Source organism: Nicotiana attenuata, unplaced genomic scaffold, assembly GCF_001879085.1.
Source record: "Nicotiana attenuata strain UT unplaced genomic scaffold, NIATTr2, whole genome shotgun sequence".
NCBI lineage: Eukaryota > Viridiplantae > Streptophyta > Magnoliopsida > Solanales > Solanaceae > Nicotiana > Nicotiana attenuata.
The window spans coordinates 100,234-121,147 of NW_017671541.1; the positions used below are offsets into that span (position 1 = coordinate 100,234).

General features: G+C 41.5%; 2 protein-coding genes across 2 annotated transcripts; one reads left to right on the forward strand and one right to left on the reverse strand.

Moving 5' to 3' along the window:
* The first annotated feature begins 2,204 nt into the window (after positions 1-2,204).
* Positions 2,205-3,506, forward strand: LOC109208887. Its single transcript, XM_019372048.1, has 2 exons — positions 2,205-2,390; positions 2,853-3,506. The coding sequence occupies exons 1-2, from the start codon at positions 2,205-2,207 to the stop codon at positions 3,504-3,506; spliced, it is 840 nt and encodes a 279-aa protein (XP_019227593.1).
* Positions 3,507-19,702: 16,196 nt separating this feature from the next.
* Positions 19,703-20,691, reverse strand: LOC109208884 (calcium-binding protein CML24-like). Its single transcript, XM_019372041.1, has one exon. The coding sequence runs from the start codon at positions 20,474-20,476 to the stop codon at positions 20,000-20,002; it is 477 nt and encodes a 158-aa protein (XP_019227586.1). The 5' UTR covers positions 20,477-20,691; the 3' UTR covers positions 19,703-19,999.
* Positions 20,692-20,914: the final 223 nt, after the last annotated feature.

The window sequence follows — 20,914 nt, forward strand, 5'->3', positions numbered from 1 at the left end:
TATTGTTTACCAAAAAAATGAAATTTTAGTCAAAGCTAGAATTTAGAAGAACTCGGGTTACTGATAATCAAAGAAATAAATAAAAGAAAATAATTCTGAGTAGCAATATAATAATCAAGAAAAACAAATGATACCAATGTATATTTCAATATCATTTCGTGTCCCCTATAACTGATCATATATCTCCTTTTTATAGGTACCTTTGAGAATGTACGTTATGCCCAAATCATAATGAGGCTATTATGAATAATTAAAGACATTGAATGCTATGTTACACAATCATTACATTGAATATAAATATTCCTTAACGAACTCAGCATTTAATACCCATTAAATGTTGTATCTGCACGCTTTTTTATAACCAGATTCATTCCTTCTGATGCCCGGATATAAATGATTTAAATAGGTACGGGCGCCATGCTACTTATCTGATGTCCCGTGCCTCTTCCTCCTTCTTTGCTCGTGTCTGTTTTACAATTCTTGAATCATGTCTAATTGAGATTTATTGACCATTTGACCAATCCATGTATCCTAACACGTCACCATATATATAAAATACAATTTTTCCCAATACAGATAGTCCCCCCACTTTCCATTTATTCATCAGTTTGAATATTTGGGAAGTGGATTCATTTAGAAGAGAATTTTTGTCACCATTAATGCTCTGACAGAATCGACGCTTCAACTGTCACTTCCATTTACTGCATTAGACACGTGTCATCCTCTTATTGGTTCTTCAGTTTTGCAGCACTTTCTTAGGCTTTCTTTTCGGCTTCCCTATTCACGAAGTGTCAGTTATCATTATTATAGCTCTTCCATCATTGTACTTTTTCCTTTTGCCGGTTACCTATAGTATAAATATAACTTCTTTACTTGTCTTTTACCACATAAAGCGTGTCAAACACTTTAATTCTTCAGAAACCTCTTATTCTCTTCTGCTCTACTTCAATCTTCTTTGTCATGGCTTCACCAAACCCTAACCCTTGGAGAACCCCCATTTTAGATAACTTCCCCAATGCTCCTATTAGGCATAGAAGAGGGGGGTAGACTCCGTAGCTTGGGGTCTGCTCGTGGTGGTAGCACATCCACTCCTTCTTCTAGCTCGGGTCCCTCTTCTAGGACTAGAGGTTCCCTTTCTCAGAGATCTTCTTCTAGGAATAAAGAATCCTCTGAGCCCCTTCGTGAGCCTCTAGTTGAAGAAATAGTCCCAACAGAAATATCTTTTCACCATGATAGAGAATCTCTCAGAACCCAAGTTGCCTCTTTAGATCGTGCTGACGCTTTCCCCACTCAAATCACAGATATTTTAACTCTCATAATTCATAAGGATTGTTACTGGAGTGACGATTTTCCAATTATCATTCCTAATCCAAATTAAAGGATTACTTCTTACTTAATCGGATTCTCTTTTGTTTACACATACCCTTTCACTCTAGGGTTTAAACCGGCCATTGACCCGGTCATTCTAGACTTTTGCCATTTTTTCAACGTGTGTTTGGGTCAAATTGGTCCGATTGTTTGGAGGGCTGTCGCCTGCTTGAGGCACCTCACTAACCTGGCGGATGTTGAATTTACTTTTCCCCACCTAATTCATCTCTATTCCCCTAGGCTTTTTCGCAACGGCGTGTTTACCCTAGCAGCCAGGAGCAAGAGGGTTTTAGTGAGCCCCGAGGACGATAAAGACCGTGGCTGGTATGCTCGGTTTGTTGCTGCCCCCACTGCTGGTTTGGTGGGTGAAAATAACGTTCCCTTCCCTGAGAAGTGGAACTTTGCACGTAAGTGTTAAATCTTCCTCGTGCCTTTTCCTTTCAAGCTTTATCAACTTTTCTAATGTCGCTTCTTTTTCTTTTCTCAGCAACCATGGGTGTTGTGGAGACTGTGCCCAACTTCCGTGGTTGGGTAGGAAAATTGTTGAAGACCGCTCCAATGGAGGGTAGGTCGTGGAAAAACCTTTCCAACCGTTACGGTTGGAAAGTAAAAACTCATGGTAAGAGTTTCTATTTTACCTTGTCTGTATATAAATATTTTCTTTGTTCTAACTTTTATCCTTCTTTATATCAGGATTTGCTATTCGAGGAGTCACCGCAGAGGCAATCACAGCTTCTCGTGACTCTTTGAGTACTCGTACCTCTTCAGCCCAAGATATATTCTTGGGTTCTTCAAAAAGAAAAGCTACTGAGGAAGAAGATGAGGGTTCCCTGGTGATGAGACCACAAGCCCGGAGACGTATTGTCTCTGATGACGAGGCTGAAGTCTCCCCTCATCTGTCTCTTTCCGAGCCTGTTGTTACTCCAGTTATCATTCCTGATAATGACATCTCTCCTCACGACACTCGTGAGTCTATCAATCAATTTTTTGTTAGCGGTTTTGGTGGTGGAAACTTAGGACCTGTTCTAGACGAGCTTCCCTTATCTTCCTTTTCATCTCCTGTACCTGTGATTGCTTCTTTACCTTCATCAACTGTTGCTTCTGTTCCTTCTTCCACCGTTCCTCCTTTGGCGATTCCTCCACCTATTGTTCACCATACGAAGGTGGGCTCTTAAAGTAGGAGTACTGCTATGAGGAGCGTAACCATTGAGGTTCCTGCTAACAACAGCCTCTTGAGAAAGTCCGGTCAAGCTGATATTTGGCTCGAGCCTTTGATTAGCCCCATCGAGAAAGCAAAGCTTGAGAGCCATAGCAACCTGACTCTCATGAATGACATAGTGCATGCTACTTTAAAGGTATTTTTCTTTCCTACTTTTCTCCATTCTGTAAAAATTTTTGACTTTTGGGATTCTTACTTCTCTTTTTTTAAGTAGGCCAATCTTATTGGCACTGAGCTGATGAGCAGAATCTCCCTCTTGGAGAAGGTAGCGCGTGATTCCCAGTTGGAAGAAAACAAATGGAAGGAACAGTTTGACAGCGCTCAAATCGAGATGGAGGATTTACAAAAGAGAAGAAGTACCTTAGAACAGCAAGTACAAGCATTAACTTCGGAGCTGGCGATCATCAAGGCTTCATCGAGTCAGGCAGAGAAGGAAAGAGAGCGCCTTGAGTCTTCATTTTCCGAACAGTTATCCAAGGCCAGTGAAGAGATCAGGGCGTTGAAGGATCTTTTGAATCAAAAAGAAATTTATGCCGGGGAACTGGTTCAGAATTTAACTAAGACACAGGAGGATCTTCGAGCCTCTGTTGATAAGGTTCATGCTTTGGAGAGTTCTCATACCACCCTTCAATCTTCTTATAGTTCTGTCTTGGCTGAGAATGAGGTCGCTGCTTGGGAGAGGGATTATGAAATCCTTGAAGAGAAAACTGATGTTGAGATAAGTTGGGCATTCTTAAATTCACGTCGTGACACCTTACTGGAAATGGGACAAGAAAGCTTCAACCTGGAATCAGAATTAGCCAAGGTGAATGAAACCATTGAACGAGCTCAACAAACACAAGATTTTTCATCTCCCGAGGTTGAAGCTCCCGTGATTGAAACTCCCGTGGCTGAAACTCCGTTGTTGAAGTTCCTGTGAACAATCGCCATGGGTGTCTCACCTTCTTTAAGCCCAATTGTGCCTCTTGTTGCAAGCCAAGCTGAGACCTCGTCTATTGGTGCTCCTATTGCTGTGAATGAAGATCAACTCGCAACCGTTGATGATCCTGCCCAAGTTGAGCCCGTTGATGATCCTTCTTCAGTTCTCTCTTCTTAGTGAAAAAATTTACATTACTTTAAATTCCCTTTTTGCAGGTACCTTTTTGGAAAACTATGTTTAAGGCTCTTGGATTCTTTTGAAAGTTTATTTTAGACATATGTAATCAAACCCTTGGTTATCATTTGAGGTTTGATTTTGGAACGAAAGTCCCCAAGTCTTTCATGGGGCAATTTGTATAAACAATTTCATAGTTTTGTGACTAAGTTCTTACTTAGTCTTAAGTACTCAAGAAGTTTTTTATGTTATTGTTAACTTCTGTTTGCTTTAATTCTTGCCATTCTTAAGGACTTATAGAATAATTTTGCATTTTTATTATTTGAAAATGCATATGTTAATCTCATGATTTAAACATGAGTTTTATAAAAGAGGGCCCTTTTATATTTCGACACTTAATGAAGAAGACGTCTCAACTTCATAATAGTGTTAGCATACGATAAAAGAAATAGGAACACACATGTTTCTTTGGAATAACATTGACAAGTTTTTATTTTGAGACTTGACAAGTTTTGAATAACATCTTACATGTATTTGAATTACATCTATAACTTTCTCGTAACTGTTTTTCCTTGTAACAGATTTTTAAGAAAAAATAATAAACACGAGGTTTTTCTTTATAACCCATTTTAGAACAATAAATGCAAGATTTTTCTTTACAACCTGCTTCAGTACATAGCTTTTACCCTAACTACAGTAAGGTTTTCTTTAGCCTTGGCTCATGGGTTCATGTGACTTTTATTACTCTGCACTTGACTTTTTCAGGCTTGATTTTTCTTCAATCTTCTCTGCCTTCTTTATATATACTTGTGTATATTATATAGTCCCCCAAGTGTTTGAGTGTTGAAGTATGAAGCCTCGAGCACTTGATAGTTTCTCTCATTTGGTCCTTTTCCTGAAAAGGAAATACATACGGGACTCAGAGGTACGATTATAGATGAAGACTACTTAACCCGTTTAAATTTCTATCAGAATAGTTGTAACCCTAGGCCAGGAATTTTAGGTTATTCCGTGTGCCTTACAGGCCGTGACTCATCATTTAGTACGGGCTAGCTTTTTGCCTATCATCTAAAATCGTTAGTAAAATTTTAACAATTCAAAAAATTAAACGTAAAATGGTGATACCTGACCGCGGGTATTCTTAGAAGTAATATCTCTTCAAATGAACAGCATTCTAATGTGAAGGCAATACTTTGCCATCCATTGTCTCCAATTCATATGCTCCCTTGCCTGCAATATCACGAACTCTATAGGGTCCTTCCCAAGTTGGACTCAACTTACCCGTGTTGGCTGCCTTTGTGGATTGAAAAACCTTTTTAAGCACGAAATCCCCAATTTTGAAGAACCTGAGGCGTGCTTTCCTGTTGTAATATCGTTCTATTACTTGTTTTTGTGCTGCCATTCTTATTAAATGCAGCTTCTCTCCTGCCTTCCAGTAGATCCAAATTGACCCGCATCTCTTCGTCATTAGATTCTTGTGTTGCTTGCATGAATCGTGTGCTTGGTTCTCCTATCTCAACTGGAATCAAAGCTTCAGCTCCATAAACCAATGAAAAGGGTGTTTCTCCTGTGCTCGTTTTTGCTGTTGTGCGATATGCCCATAAAAAACCAGGTAGCACCTCTGGCCAATTTCCTTTTGATTCTTCCAAACGTTTCTTTAAATTATTAAGAATAACTTTGTTTGTTGATTCTGCTTGCCCATTACCTACGGGATGATAAGGTATGGACGTAATCCTTTTAATTTGCCAACTTTGAAAAACTTCTGTGATTTGAACTCTAATAAATTGAGGACCATTGTCACATACGATCTCCTTTGGTTTGCCAAATTGGCATATGATGTTTCGCCAAATAAAATCTTTGACTTCCTTTTCTCGTACCTGTTTGAAGGCTCCTGCCTCTACCCATTTAGTAAAATAATCAGTAAGTACGAGCAGAAATTTTACCTGTCCTTTTGCTTGTGGTAATGGACCCACGATATCCATTCCCCATATCATGAATGGCCATGGTGCGATGACCGGATGTAATAATTCCGCGGGTCTATGCATGTTGTTACCGTACCTTTGACATTTATCACATTTGGCCACGAAACTTTCCGCTTCTTCTTCCATTTTTGGCCAATAGTAACCTGCCCTGATTAAGGTTCTTACCAATGATCTTCCTCCAGCGTGATTTCCACAATGCCTCTCATGTATTTCCCTCATTACGTACTCTGTTTGAGAAGGACCGAGGCATCTAGCTAAAGGGCCACCGAACATTTTACGATATAGGTTGCCTTGATTTAAACAGTAGCGAGCAGCCTTTTTGCGAAGTGCATGGGCTTTTTTCTTGTCATCAGGGACGGTTCCATACTGCAAAAAAGCTACAATCTCGTTCCTCCAATCCCAAGTTAAATTATTAAAATTTACCTCATTCTTGTTAGGGTCGAGAACTGAATGAAATAAGTGAATAACTGAGGTATTTGCATTGCTTGCCACGTCAGCCGCAGATGCGAGATTAGCTAAAGCTTCTGCTTCAAAATTTTCATCCCTTGGTAACCAATTTGTTTAACCAAAAAATGGAATTTTAGTCAAAGCTAGAATTTAGAAGAACTCGGGTTACTGATAATCAAAGAAATAAATAAAAGGAAATAATTCTGAGTAGCAATATAATAATCAAGAAAAACAAATGATACCAATGTATATTTCAATACCTTTTCGTGTCCCCTACAACTGATCATATATCTCGTTTTTATAGGTACCTTTGAGAATGTACGTTATGCCCAAATCATAATGAGGCTATTATGAATAATTAAAGACATTGAATGCTACGTTACACAATCATTACATTGAATATAAATATTCCTTAACGAACTCAGCATTTAATACCCATTAAATGCTGTATCTGCACGTTTTTTTATAACCAGATTCATTCCTTCTGATGCCCGGATATAAATGATTTAAATAGGTACGGGCGCCGTGCTACTTATCTGATGTCCCGTGCCTCTTCCTCCTTCTTTGCTCGTGTTTGTTTTACAATTCTTGAATCGTGTCTAATTGAGATTTATTGACCATTTAACCAATCCACGTGTCCTGACACGTCACCATGTATATAGAATACAATTTTCCCCAATACACGTATACAGATAGTCCCCTCGTTTCTTGGAGTGTAAAGAGAAGAAACGAACTGAACCTTCGATTTAGTACCTCGACAAATTATGACGTCACCCTCGTGACGTAAGCGACGGAGGCGACCGAAGCGCCGCGTCCGCACAATTCTCAAGATCATTAATTAGTGCCAGTTGATGGTCGGCCACTAATGTTTTCAAACCGTCATAGCAGATATTATAAATAGACCATCTTCATAATTTTCTCAAACTTTATTTTCAAAATTTCCCCTAATCTTCAAAAGCTTTTCTACTCCCTTCAAGCTTATCAATTCTGCAGGTTCTTCAAATCCCATTTGCCAATCTTTTCTTAAAACAAAAAATTTTATCTTCTTCTTTCTTTGAACTCATATAACAATGGCGAAAACATCAAAAATCATTCCTCAAAAGGAAAAAGCCTCCTCATCGCGACCGGCCGGTGATAAAACGCCGGTGGAGCCATGCACCGAAGAGTGTGTTCCCGGGTCATGCGACCTTACTTCCGATTTTAAAATTGAAAAACCCTCGTCGCTCCTTGGCCGTTTTGAACCAATGTCGAGATACATATGCTCGATAACCAAGAGCGATCTTGAGCAAGTGAAAAAAGATTGCCACTGGGAAGACAAAGAGGTGGTGATTCCTACCCCGAGGAGGATATTACCACTCATGTGAAAGGGGTTTTAAGTGTTTACACTTACCTTTTCACGCTGGGTCCCGTCGATCCCGTTATTATCGACTTCTGCCGCCAATACCACACAACCCTAGGCCAAATCCAACCCCCTTTTCGCGCATCATTATTTTGCTCCGATTCTTCGTGAGCAAGGTTGAAGGGATGTTTTTCACCCTCGATAATCTTATTAGACTGTACAGCACCTGTCTCTAACGAGGCGGATTAGTAAGGCTTCAGCGCCGTGCTACAAAGGTGTTGTTCTCGAGCATAGACGAGGATAAAGATCGAGAATGGATGAGCCGGTTTGTCCGAGTGAAGACTTCTGACATAATCCTGGCCGAGAAGATGTCGTTCCCTGAAGAGTGGAACATGAAGCATAAGCACAAACTCACCTATAGCTTCCGTTTACTATTTTGTTTCTTTTGTCTTTTCGTATTGACATCCTTCCTTATGATGCAGCGGTTTCTTGGGTGCTTAGTGCAATCCCGAACCTTGAAGACTGGGTTTAGAAACTGGTCTCGACCTTTTCGTACGCTGAGCTTTCGCGGCACGATTTGGCCGAGGGCCGATGGAAGGCCAAAAATCACGGTAAGCTTCTCTATCCGTGTTTGATGCCTTCCTGTGAAATGTTTTCTTTTTATTTTACTTGATTTCCTCCCATACAAGTCTCGGAGACAAAGCTGTCATGAGGCAGCCCCCACCAGGGAAAGAGGAGGCCCCAAAACCGGCTAAGGATAAGAAGAGGAGAAGGGCCTCGCCTTCCGATACTCTAAAGCCTAAGTAGAGCAAGGCTCGTAGGTCGAAGTATGACAATGCCGCTCTGCATGCCGACGTAACCCAAAAGCTACGAGATGAAGAAAAGCTTCAAAAGCAGCTAAGCGGGTGATGGTCGAGGAGGCTCATATTCGGACCGAGGAGATCTTAAAAGATAGTCCGAGCAAAGTCCCCAAGTTATTTGGGGCTGAAGATGTCTCCCGCCGTGATGAACAACCGTCGAGTGTGCCTGTCTATCGTGACGAACAATCGGCGGGTGTGCCTAAAGGGTCCAATTCCGAGGCCCTCCGAAAAGGAGAGAGTGCCCTAAGTGTCTTTCTTGGGACAATCAATATTGATGATTCGCCGCCCCTCCCCACATTTTCTGAAGAGCAATTTCGGGAGGCCCAGTCTATGGAGACCCCCGATGTGGGAATGACCCATAAAGGGGATGACTTATTCCGTAGCTGCTTCACGAGGGTTGATGATGTTTCCGACCTGGATGCATCGATCATTTTTTATGAGGCTCAGCGACTCCTGAACCAGGTAGATTTCAGCCCCGTTATTAGGTTTACCTTTGCTTTTATTTCCTTTTGTCTGATTTTCTTCCTTTCTCAATAGGTTGTGACGCTTCATTGGGAAACGTTTTCTAAAACCCGAGCTGAGCTGAACCGGTGTGAGGCCAATATCAAAAGGCTCATGGAGGAGAGAGACGCCCTCAAACTCCTCTATGTGCAAAAAGAAGAGGAGGTCAGGGACCTCCGAGCTGAATTGGCAATAGCTCATACAGAGCAGACCGATCTCATCGAGAAGGTAACGTAAATTTTTGGGAACCTGACATATCAATTTGATATTGGCGACTAACACTTAGATCTTGTAGGTTCAGCAGAAGGTCGAAAAGATTGAGCAACTTCGCGAGGAGGCTGAGATGAAAGAGGCAGAGACTTTGGGGTGGAAGCAGAACATAGACCGCCTCGCCTCGGATAAAGATACGGCTCGAGCGCATCTATCTTCGGTTGAGTGTCAACTCCAAAGCGTGAAGGAGGAGAGCTTAGCCCGAGCCAAGAAAATTGAGGAGCTCGAGGCTCGGTTGGCCCGGAGCTTGCAAAGGTCACATCTGAGGTAGAAAAAGTAAAGGCCGAGGCGGAGGCGGACGTGGCCGTCTACCGAGCTGATGCTGAAGCTGCTCACACTCGAGCAAAGGAAATTTCCGATGCTGCTCTGGTCCGATCATCCTGCGTTGCCGAGCATGCCAAGTCTCAGTCTTGGAGAGAGACTCTCAAAGAAATTCATGCTCGTGGTTTTGACCCCACTGCCGATATCGAGAACACGAAAGTGCTTGAGACTGAAGCCAAATTTTTCTCTCTGATGATGATGACTCTGGGAGTGCAAGTGGATTCGAGAGCGCAGAATATGAAGATGAGGCTCCCAAGGAAGATTAGGCATTTAGAATTTTTTCTTCTTCTTTTTTGGATTTTTTGTGTAAGACCCTGAGTGGTCTTTGTAAATACTTTTTTATATATGAAAGACCCTTTTTCTTTTCGATTTGTCTCTGATTTTTGTTTTGTGAAAACTTTGTTTTGCTTTCGCCTTATGATAATTCTGATATACTTTAGGTCTTGTGAGAAATTTGACTCACTTCGTTGCCTTGTGAAAATTTTGTTGAAATCGGATTACTATAGTTTCTATAGTTGAGTGAGTACTTTCTCGAACTCGGAGTAGAAAAAACCATTAGGTTTTGGTTAAGCGAGGGCGCGTCCCCGATCTCGACAATGTAATGGCCCTTATGCTCTTGAATCGGGCCGATATGGCCTCAAAATAGTGGCTTTTTCCCCTTTTTCGGCTTAAAAGTTTAATCATATAAAAATTTGTTATGCCTTAGTATGAGATAAATCTGTACCCATTAGGATTCAGTGTTGTAAAAAAACTTTGTTATGCCTTAGCATAAATTTGTTCAATTTGTCACCTCTTAAGGTTTTCGAGGGTCGATGTTATCGAAACCCTATGTAAATTTGCCGAGGATATCCCTTTTTAAACCGGTTTTATGAAAATATTTGAAGGCCTGTTTGATTACGGAATTCGTCTGAACCCTGTTAGTTTGGCCATAGCCTTTAACTTGATATTTGCCCATCGGGCTTGTCTCTCGATTATACTTCAAACTTGTTCGAAGTATCAGTCCCCAAGTGGGGTGGCAGTGGCCTATAATATGGAGGATTGCCTTTTTAAGGTCTTAAGATTTTGAAGTTTAACAATTCGAGCTCGATTTTCGGACGACAGTCCCCGAGTACGGGGTTAATTGCTCGAGCTTTAGTTGCGATTGGCTCTTGAGCCGGTTTTCATAAAATATTGTAAGTACGAAATTGTAAAGTATGAATTTCACTAATGCATGGAACATCTGATAAGGAAAAGGTACTTCTTTCAATAGATCATTCATGTGTACATGTTTTATCATTAGGGCTCGAGCAATCTACATGGGCACGGTTCTTTTGACCGTTTGGCCCTTTACAAAATTTTCCTATTGAGACCATGTGGAAACGAGGGTGATGCCCCCCAGTATTCGAGGTTGATTGTAAAGAAGCCTCGGATACTGTTGAATTGCCCAGGTAGCACAGATAATTGTTGCCTCGTTAAAACCTCGCCGGAAAAACCCATTTGGGACAAAAACCGATCTAAGGGAAAAGGAGTACAACTCAAGCTTTAAAACCTGAGGTCTTTGTGTTGAAGTATTTCCCGATGTCTTTGATCGAACACCTGCAATAAGTTAGTATCAAATATAAACGGAAAAGGAAAGAGTCATACCTTAGCAATAGTATCGTTTGAGGAGTGATATGTTCCAATTATTTGGCAGTTGTTCGCCGTTCATCGTGCCAAGCTTGTAAGATCCCTTTCCGATGACACCGAGGACCTGATATGGTCCATCCCAATTTGGGCCGAGTTTCCCCTCGTTTGGATCTCAAGTGTTGAGGGTGACTTTCCTCTGAACAAAGTCCACTATTTTGAAGTGTCAAAGATTGGCTTTTCGATTATAGTATCTTTCGATTCGTTATTTCTGGGCGGCGATTCGGAAGAGGGCGGCTTCCAGTTTTTCATCTAACAATTCGAGGCTTGTGTTCATAGCCTCCTGATTTGATTCTTCCATTGTGTATTGAAACCTGACGCTTGGTTCCCCAACCTCGACTGGTATCAAAGCCTCGGCGCCATATAGTAAGGAGAACGGCGTTTCCCCCATACTGGATTTTGTCGTTGTCCGATATGCCCAAAGAACTTCGGGCAAAATTTCCCTCCATTTCCCCTTAGCGTCGTTCAACCTCTTCTTTAGGTTTTGAATGATGGTTTTGTTCGTTGATTTGGCATGTCTCTTCCCACTAGGATGATACGGCATCGATAATATCCTTTTTATTTTGTGATCTTCGAGGAACTTCATTATTTTGCCGCCGATAAATAATTTTCCATTATCGCACACTATCTCGGCGGCTATCCCGAATCGGCATACGATGTGATCACAGATGAAGTCTAAACTTCTTTCTCTTTGACTTTCTCGAAGGGCTGTGCTTCAACCCATCTTGAGAAATAGTCAGTCACTAATAAAATGAACTTAGCTTTACTTGGGGCCGATGGCAGAGGGCCGACGATATCCATTCCCCATTTCATGAACGGCCATGGGGATAAAACTAAATGAAACTGCTCCCCCGGGTGATGAATCATCGGTGTATGTCTTTGGCATTTGTCGCATTTCCGAACAAACTCCTTAGTATCCTTTTCCATACTGTCCCAATAATACCCTACTCTGATGGCTTTGTGAACCAGTGATTCGGCACCGGAATGGTTCCCGCAAGTGCCCTCATGAACTTCTCGCAAGACGTAGTCGGTGTCTCCCGGACCCAAGCATATTGCTAATGGACCATCGAACGTCCTTTTGTACAATGTCCCATCCTCGGCCAACGTGAATCGTGCAGCTTTCGTTCGCGGAGTCCTCGATTCCTTTGGATCCGACGAAAGTTTCCCATTCTTCATATAATCGATGTATTTGTTCCTCTAATCCCAAGTTAGGCTTGTGGAGTTTATATCGGCATGGCCTTCATCGACTACAGACCTTGAAAGTTGTACGACAGTCCCCGAGCTAATTTCATCATCTTCGACTGATGATGCCAAGTTTGCAAGGGCATCGGCCTCACCGATCTGCTCTCGAGGTACATGCTGTAGGGTCCATTCTTTGAACCGGTGTAAGGTTACCTGTAATTTGTCCAAGTACCTCTGCATTCTATATTCTCGAACATCGAAGGTTTTGTTGACTAGGTTAGCCACGAGTCGGGAGTCATACTTGGCCTCGATGACCTCTGCTCCTAAGCTTTTAGCCAGCTCGAGACCTACAATCATGGCCTCATATTCGGCCTCATTGTTAGTCAACTTAGAGGTTTTGGTAGATTGTCTAATTGTACTCCCTGTAGGCGGCTTCAAAACGATGCCTAGACTGGACCCCTTCGCATTTGAAGCACCATTTGTAAAAAGGGTCCACACCCCCAAAGACGTACCTGCTTTATCAAAAGTCCTTTTTGACCTCAGGTACGAGGGCTGGCGTGAAGTAGGCCACAAAGTCTGCTAAGATTTGGAACTTGATGGCCGTTCAGGGTTGATATTTGATATCGTAACCACTAATTTCAACGGCCCATTGGCCAATCGGCCCAAGAGTTCGGGCTTGTGCAAAATATTACGAAGGGGGTAAGTAGTTACGATACAAATTGAGTGACATTGAAAACACGTTTTTAATTTACTAGAGGCGCTTATTAAGGCAAGCTCTAATATTTCCAAGTGTGGGTACCAGGTCTCTGCTTCGCCTAAAGTTCGGCTAACATAGTAAACAGAAAATTGCATACCATGCTCTTCTTAAACTAGGACACCACTTACCGCAAATTCCGAGACTGCCAAATATAAGTAGAGCGGCTCGTCTGCTTTTGGAGTATGAAGCAACGGCGGGCTCGAAAGATACCGTTTAGTTCTTCCAATTCATGTTGGCACTCTGGGGTCCAAAAGAAATTGTTCTTTTTTAGCAGTAAGAAGAACCTGTGACTTCGATCCGAAGACCTCGAGATCAACCGACCTAGAGCGGCTATCCGCCCTGTTAATCTTTGTACGGACTTAACGCTATCCACAACTGTGATGTCCTCGATTGCCTTGATTTTATCGGGATTGATCTCGATTCCCCGATTTGACACCATAAAGCCGAGGAACTTGCCTGTACCGACACCGGATGCACATTTCTCGAGGTTGAGCTTCATGTTGTACTGTCTAAATATGTCGAAGGTTTCCTGCAAATGTGTCAAATGGTCCTCTATGCGCAGGGACTTGACTAGCATGTCATCAATATAAACCTCCATTGATTTACCTATTTGTTATTCGAACATTCGGTTCACTGAGCGTTAATAAGTAGCACCAGCATTTTTTTGCCCAAACGACATTACATTATAGCAATAAGTATCGTACTTAGTGATAAACGAATGATCCTTCGGGTTCATTTGTATTGGGTTGTACCCGGAGTAGGCATCCAGAAAGCTGAGGATCTCGTGGAAGGCCGTGGTATCGATCATGCGATCGATATTCGGCAATGGAAAAGAGTCCTTAGGGCATGCTTTGTTTAAGTCTTTGTAGTCTACATACATTCTAAGTTTATTCCCCTTCTTGGGGACTACAACTACGTTTGCTAACCACTCGGGATATTTTACTTCCCGGATGGATCCTTTTATGAGAAGTTTGGTTACCTCATCCTTGATGAATGCATGCTTTACCTCGGACTATGGCCTTCGCTTTTTCTTTACCGGTCTGAACTTCGGGTCCAAACTCAATCGATGAGTGGTGAAATCCGGTGGGATCCCTGTCATGTCAAGGTGGGACCAAGCGAAACAATCCATATTTTTAATAAGGAATTTAATGAGCTTTTCCCTGAGCTCGGGAGTTAACCCCGTGCCTAGGTATACCTTTCGATCGGGCAAATGCTCGATTAGTATGACTTGTTCTAGCTCTTCAACCGTTGACTTCGTGGCATCGGAATCGTCGGGGATTACGAAGGTTCGAGGTATCATACAATCATCATCCTCGAGAGTCTCCTGTTATTCTGACCTGGTCGAAGCCGGCGACTGTGGTTGCTATTTGACTTCCTGTTTTTTCTTCGATTCTGGTCCCTTGGTTGATGTTAGTGGCAATACTGGTATGACCTCATCAATTGCAAACATCTCTATGGCTGCTGGTTGTTCGTCGTACACCATTTTGACTCCTTCCGGTGTTGGGAATTTCAAGAGTTGATGAAGCGTTGAAGGTACTGCCCTTATATTATAGATCCAAGGTCTTCCGAGTAGCGCATTGTACCTCATGTCACCTTCGATCACGTGGAACTTCGTTTCCTGGATAGTCCAGCCACGTTCGCTGGCAACATGATTTACCCTTTGGTGGTTTCACTCGCCATGTCGAAACCGTTGAGCACTCGAGCTGCAAGCACGATTTGATCCTGAAGGCCGAGCTGCTCCACGACCCTTGATCGAATAATATTCGTCGAGCTACCTGGATCAACCAACACACGTATAACTTGAATTTTATTCATAAGGATAGATATTACCAGTGCATCGTTGTGAGGCCGTTTGATCCCTTCTGTATCCTCATCGTTGAAAGATAAGGTATCTTCTGGTAAATAGTCCCAGGTATGCTTCTCCCTTGTAATTGTAACTTTGGCGTGCTTAAATGTCGGACCCTAAGGAATATCGACCCCACCGATGATCATATGAATCACGTGTTGCGGTTCCTCCTGTTCGTTTTTCCTGTTTGCGTCCCTATCTCTGAAGTGATTTTTTGCTCGGTCACTTAAGAACTCTCGAAGATGACCTTCGTTGAATAAACGAGCTACCTCCACCCTTAATTGCCTGCGGTCTTCGGTTCTATGACCATGGGTTCCATGGTACTTGCACATTTGATTTGGATTCTTTAGAGCTGGATCGGTCTATAGGGGTGTGGGCCACCTAGTATCCTTGATTCGTCCAATGGCTGACACAATACTTGAAGCATCGACGCTGAAGTTATATTTCGATAACCGTGGTGCTTCCTTAGGCTTGACATGTTTATCGAAGCCACTTTTACTCATGAGTCCTAGAGAATTTTGACCTTGATCATTTGTTCGATCATTTCGAATGGGATTACGTCCCGGTCTGTTATTTCTACGATCTGCGCTATATGGTTGGTATCGATCGGGGCTCTCTGTTGATGTCTCTTTAATTCCATCCTTCGGATCTATTTGGGTAAACGGAACCGGACAGGGCTCCCAACTGATCATCCTCGACCCTGATCTTTTATTGGTATCGATTATGCACATCGGCCAAGGTCACCGCTGGATATTCAATCAAATTCTGCTTTAGTTGTCGTGACGCTGTTGAACTTCGCTCGTTCAAACCCTGGGTAAAGGCTTGGACAACCCAATCATCGATAACCGGGGGTAGGTCCATGCGCTCCATCTGAAATCGAGATACGAATTCCCTTAGCATTTTATTATCCTTTTGTCTCACTTTGAAGAGGTCCGACTTCCTAGTCGCGACTTTTATTGCTCGGTGTGCGCCTTTACGAACGAATCGGAAAGCATGGCGAAAGAGTCGATGGAGTTGGGCGAAAAATTGTGGTACCATATCATTGCCCCCTTCGATAAACTTTCTCCAAATTGTTTCAACAGAACAGATTCAATTTCATCGTCTTTCTATGTCATTTCCTTTTATTGCGCATGTATAAGAAGTGACATGCTCGTTAGGATCAGTGGTTACATTGTACGTGGGGATTTCTGGAATGCAGAATTTCTTCGGAATGGGCTTCGAAGCCGCATTGGTGGGAAAGGCTTCTGCACGAACTTTTTCGAAGCCAAACCCTTTAGAATCGGGGGTGCCCCCGGTATTTGATCAACCTGGGAGTTGTACGTTTCTACCTTTTTATCATTAGCCTCAATCTTATTTTCTCCCGATTCAATCCGTTTAGTGAGCTCCTCAAGCATCTTCATGATGGCGGGATCAGTTCCCGATCCGTTATCGTTCAATTTCTCTTGTGCGGGTTCGACCCTACGAGCAACTCCCTGTGATGTATCGAGTTCGATTCTGCTTGGGGCTCGATTCTGATTTTGGAGTTGCGCTATCGCGGCCTGCTAAGTTTGTAGCATGTCAAATATCATTCGAAGGCTAATTCTGCCTTCTTCACCATTTTGTGCATTCTGGTCGGCTGTCCGGGCATCTCTGCGGATGCTATTTTCAAGGTCAGCGCCTAAATCTCCACGAATGGTGACATGAGAACTGACATCAATCGGATCTACGGCCTGTGGTGCGTCGGGATTGATTGGAGGCACTCCGTTTCCCGGGGCGACTACGTGTTCGTTTTTGCCATGAAGACCAATGCTGGTATCAGTGTGAGTGTGTAATGCTTGAGATTTTGACATGTTGATTCCTGAAATTAAAGATACTTACGAGAACACGTGTAAAAGCAATGTGTGTTATGAAGGTTAAAATATTAAGCAATCATTATTATCCTTAGCCCCACGGTGGGCGCCAAACTGTTTACCCTAAAAATCAAGTAACAATTAAACTTGTAATATGGTTTTAAGGATATGTAATTTCACCTAATACCAATTGATAAACGTAAAGATAAATTATGTAAATTGATAATAATACAAAGCAAACCAGTGTTTGGTCAATGCCCTCGAGCTAATGAACCCTCAAGCTTGGCAAAGTAAGAACAGTTAAAGAGCAGCAAGTTGATGAGCAAAGACAGAAATATATTATATTACTTTGATATTCGTGAATGTGAGGTCTTTACAAATGATGGGGACTCCCTTTTATATACTAAAGGAATCCAAATTATAGCACAATTCTAATTACGGAAGTAAATCCCACGATTGGCACAAATAACCGCCCTTCATTCGATCTGTTCCGGGATTTCCCTCGTGATCTTCGATCGGTTACGGATATCTCGCCATTTCGTTATTGCACTTCACTCGAAGTCGATCATACTTAATCTCGATTGCTGTTGGCCTCGGTCTCAACGGACACTTCGATCTTTATACTCGATGCCTCGTCTTCGAGCTTGGGTCTGATTCATTATGAGGCTACCCCTGATGCAACTCCCTTGTCTCGATCAAATAGTAAAATTGGGCAGGCCCGATTTTGACATATACACTATGGTTTATGGTTGATATTATCTAAAAATTACATCATAGGCCTGATGGTAGGCTAGAATCATGTGTTTTAGTCGTAGTTTGCACTCCAATTACTGCATTATATTTGTGTTTGAGCTTAAATATTAGTTTATTACACTTATTATGTGTGTTATGCCCTTTAGGAAGTGATTTCGAGTAAAAAAGATAATTTGGAATTAATTTGAACAATATGGAGCTTTGAAGTCTGAGTAAAAGCCCAAGGAATTAAACCGCGATCACGTTCGAGGGTCGAGGACCAAGTCTGGATGTCAAAAAGTAAGAAAACAAAATTAATCTAGAAAATTGCACTACCGCCCGCGCCATGCGTAGCGGGGCGCGGGGCACTAGTGCAAAATTCCTGCAGACTGGAAAAAATAGGTCTCTGAACTTCTCCACTAATGCCCCAAATGGGGTGGCGCGGCTGTGTGATTTTCTCAAAATATTTGTCCTGTTTCGGCTTGGAAAGGGTAGATTCGCCCGGGTTCATTCCTACATGGTATAAATACACCAAAAAGATATTTTTGAAGGGACTTTTGACCTTGGAACCTTTGGGAGAGCATTGGAGGCTACAAGACACGATCGTCTTCTCATAAATTCAATACGAGAGTTTGGATTGTAAAGTTAGATTGATGCTTTCTCATTCTTCAATTGACTTCCTCCGTGATTATGGAGTAGTTTACCCTAGGATTCGACGGATATGGTGTTTTGATAAATATTTGTGGATTTTAATTATAGTTCGTGCTTGAATTCGTTTATGGAGTTTTGAATTGTTGCAACTTTATTCGTCGTGTTATTTAATCAAAAGAGGAATATCTTAGTGATTATCTTTGCATTATTTTGTTTGATTTAATTCATTGATTCTCTTAAGTAATCGAAAGAGCTTGTTGAATTGTTGATTGAATCAAGTTAGGAGAATATTCGAGAGACGTTTTCCTAAGGACCAATCCATTAACGCATGCTAGCACACTTTACAATGTTTATATTAGTTCACCTCGTAGAGTTAAGATTTAATCGAGAGAGGAGTCTTGACTACACGTTTGAACTAATCATCGAGTGAGTTCCTAAGAATCATTAGAAAATTAGAGTGAATTAAACTGGAGTTAAATCCCAAATAGTTATCTTGCACCTATCTTGTCAAACCCCTATTCCTCACTTTGATAAGAAACTGACTTTGCTAATCTCGAGTTCTTTGCAGTCAATTGTCAATTGCTTTACTTTATTAGTTAATCATAGTTCGTAATCATTCCAAATCAAGTTTTGATCATCCTGAATAGCAGTTAAATCATAAAATACTAGAGCATTATTTAAATCTAATCCCTGTGAAGATAATAATTTATCTATACTATTTTTGGCTAGCGCCTAGCGAATATTAATTTTTTGTTGTGTTTTGCGCTCGTCAAGGCCAAACAGTTGAAAAATCTCGTTTAGTCTTAACCTTCAAAGTGTCAAACTTTGCGACCGCAGAAAGGGCAACAGAAATAATGATAATGTTAGTTCGGGTTCATAACGGCTTCACCACTCAATGCTGTTTGACCACAAAAAAGTAAATTAGAGGAAAAAAAATACTCCTAAAAGACACTTTTTATGCTTCAATTCATACTACGCGACAGTAAACACATGTTACTCAAATTTCAGCGGCTATTCAATGCCACGGGATATTCAAAACGCCTCACAAGATTTGGACCGGCACGAATTCAAAAGTCATAATTACCATGTATTGCGGGAAAATATTTTTCTACTAGCAAAATCACCACCCATAAACTAAATTATACTTAAAAGAAAAGAGTAAGAGTACTCTCGTACTAAACAATTTGTTTTTGTGTTTAGGGTATCTAACCACATTAAAAATAAACTAAATTTAAATTTATGAGGGTACTTTTTAAAAAATTCCATAGTTAATTTTCTCTGAAAACGGACTAAAAATGACAAAAAGTGTCAAACAAATGGAAGTAATAATATTAGATGCCAGCCGCCTTTAATTAATGAAAAACGGCGTTTCGGAGTGGAAAACCGATAGTGACAGAGTACATACTACTAGTCTACTAGCAATAAGAAGACCACAAGCGCGTTGCCCTATCAACACGATTACGATTCCGTGTGGCTTTTGGCACTAAATAACTTTGCATATTCGTAAGCCACAAATTTCTTCAGCGGCACTCCAAAAGTATCAACTATCAACCAATTAATACAAAGCAGTAAAAACCAATCAAGAGGAGGTGAGCAATAAGTGAGGTGGATTGCGCGTGATTCAATAGTAAAAGTCGCAAGTACACAATAGAAAGTATGAAATTTTATTTTTGAAGTATTATTCTTTCTTTTTTGGAATTATAGTAATCAAATTGGATCTTAACAGAGTTTCTGCAAATATATTCCTAATAGTCCAATATCATAGAAGTTTTTTGCTCCTTCCGAATTTCTCGAGAACTAACTACAGTTAAAGTTGATTGACAGCAAAAACACAATAGAAATCTGTCAGACAAGAGCAATAGAGAAGCAGGCAGAGTATCTACAAAGTTCCGAAATCGGTTCCAATTAAAAAACCTACCGTTGATTTATAATCTGAAAAGTCAAGTCCTACTCATCATCTTCTTAAACTCCTCGAAGTTAACACATCCATCGCCGTCAACGTCAACGGAGCTGATCATACGCCGGCAATCCTTGAGCGAGCACTTCTCTCCTAGGTTTTTCATAACAGAATGCAACTCAGCCGCCGTGATCTTGCCGTTTTTGTCCTTATCGTACAAGTCAAAAGCCTCCCGAAGCTCCTTGCTATTATCACCGTCCGTTCCTCCTCCAGGACAGTGAAAAGCCGCGAACTCCTTCAAGTCAATAAAACCATCGCCATCAGTGTCAACTTCCAACATTATTCGCTTTACTTCATCCGGCGATGTTGTACTGCCAAGCGCATTCAGAATCGCGCCAAGCTCAGACAGAGAGATTTTCCCGTCGCCATTGGTGTCGAACTTCCGGAACACCTTCGCGACCTCGTCCATCTCCGCCGTTGAAACTGCCGGCTCTTTGGAATCGGTCGGAGTTTTGGCCATTGCGGAGCAGGAAAGGGAAGGGGAAGAGATTTTTTCAGTTGTGAGTTAGTTGCTGGGAATATATACGAGAGGATCACGCGGTTTAACGCGCAAGAGTGGGATATAATTGTCTGTCACGCGGAATTTCGCGTGAAGTCCAGGCCGCTTTTAGTTGGTGAGGCAGGATCCAATACAAACGCTCCCATGCTTCTTAACAATAAATGGAGGACTTCCAAATGGAGTAGTAAATTCCAAGGGTAAAGACATGTGTCTTGTATATGGACTTCAATCCATGATAAATTACATGCATTCTTATCTAATTAAATTAATTATTCATAATGAGTTAATATAGTTTGGTGTTTGGTGTAAACACCCGGTGTGGGTAAGTATTTACCAATTTCAAGTTTTTTTTTATTCCTAATTTAATAGAGAACCTAAAAATATTTGGAACTAAAAATT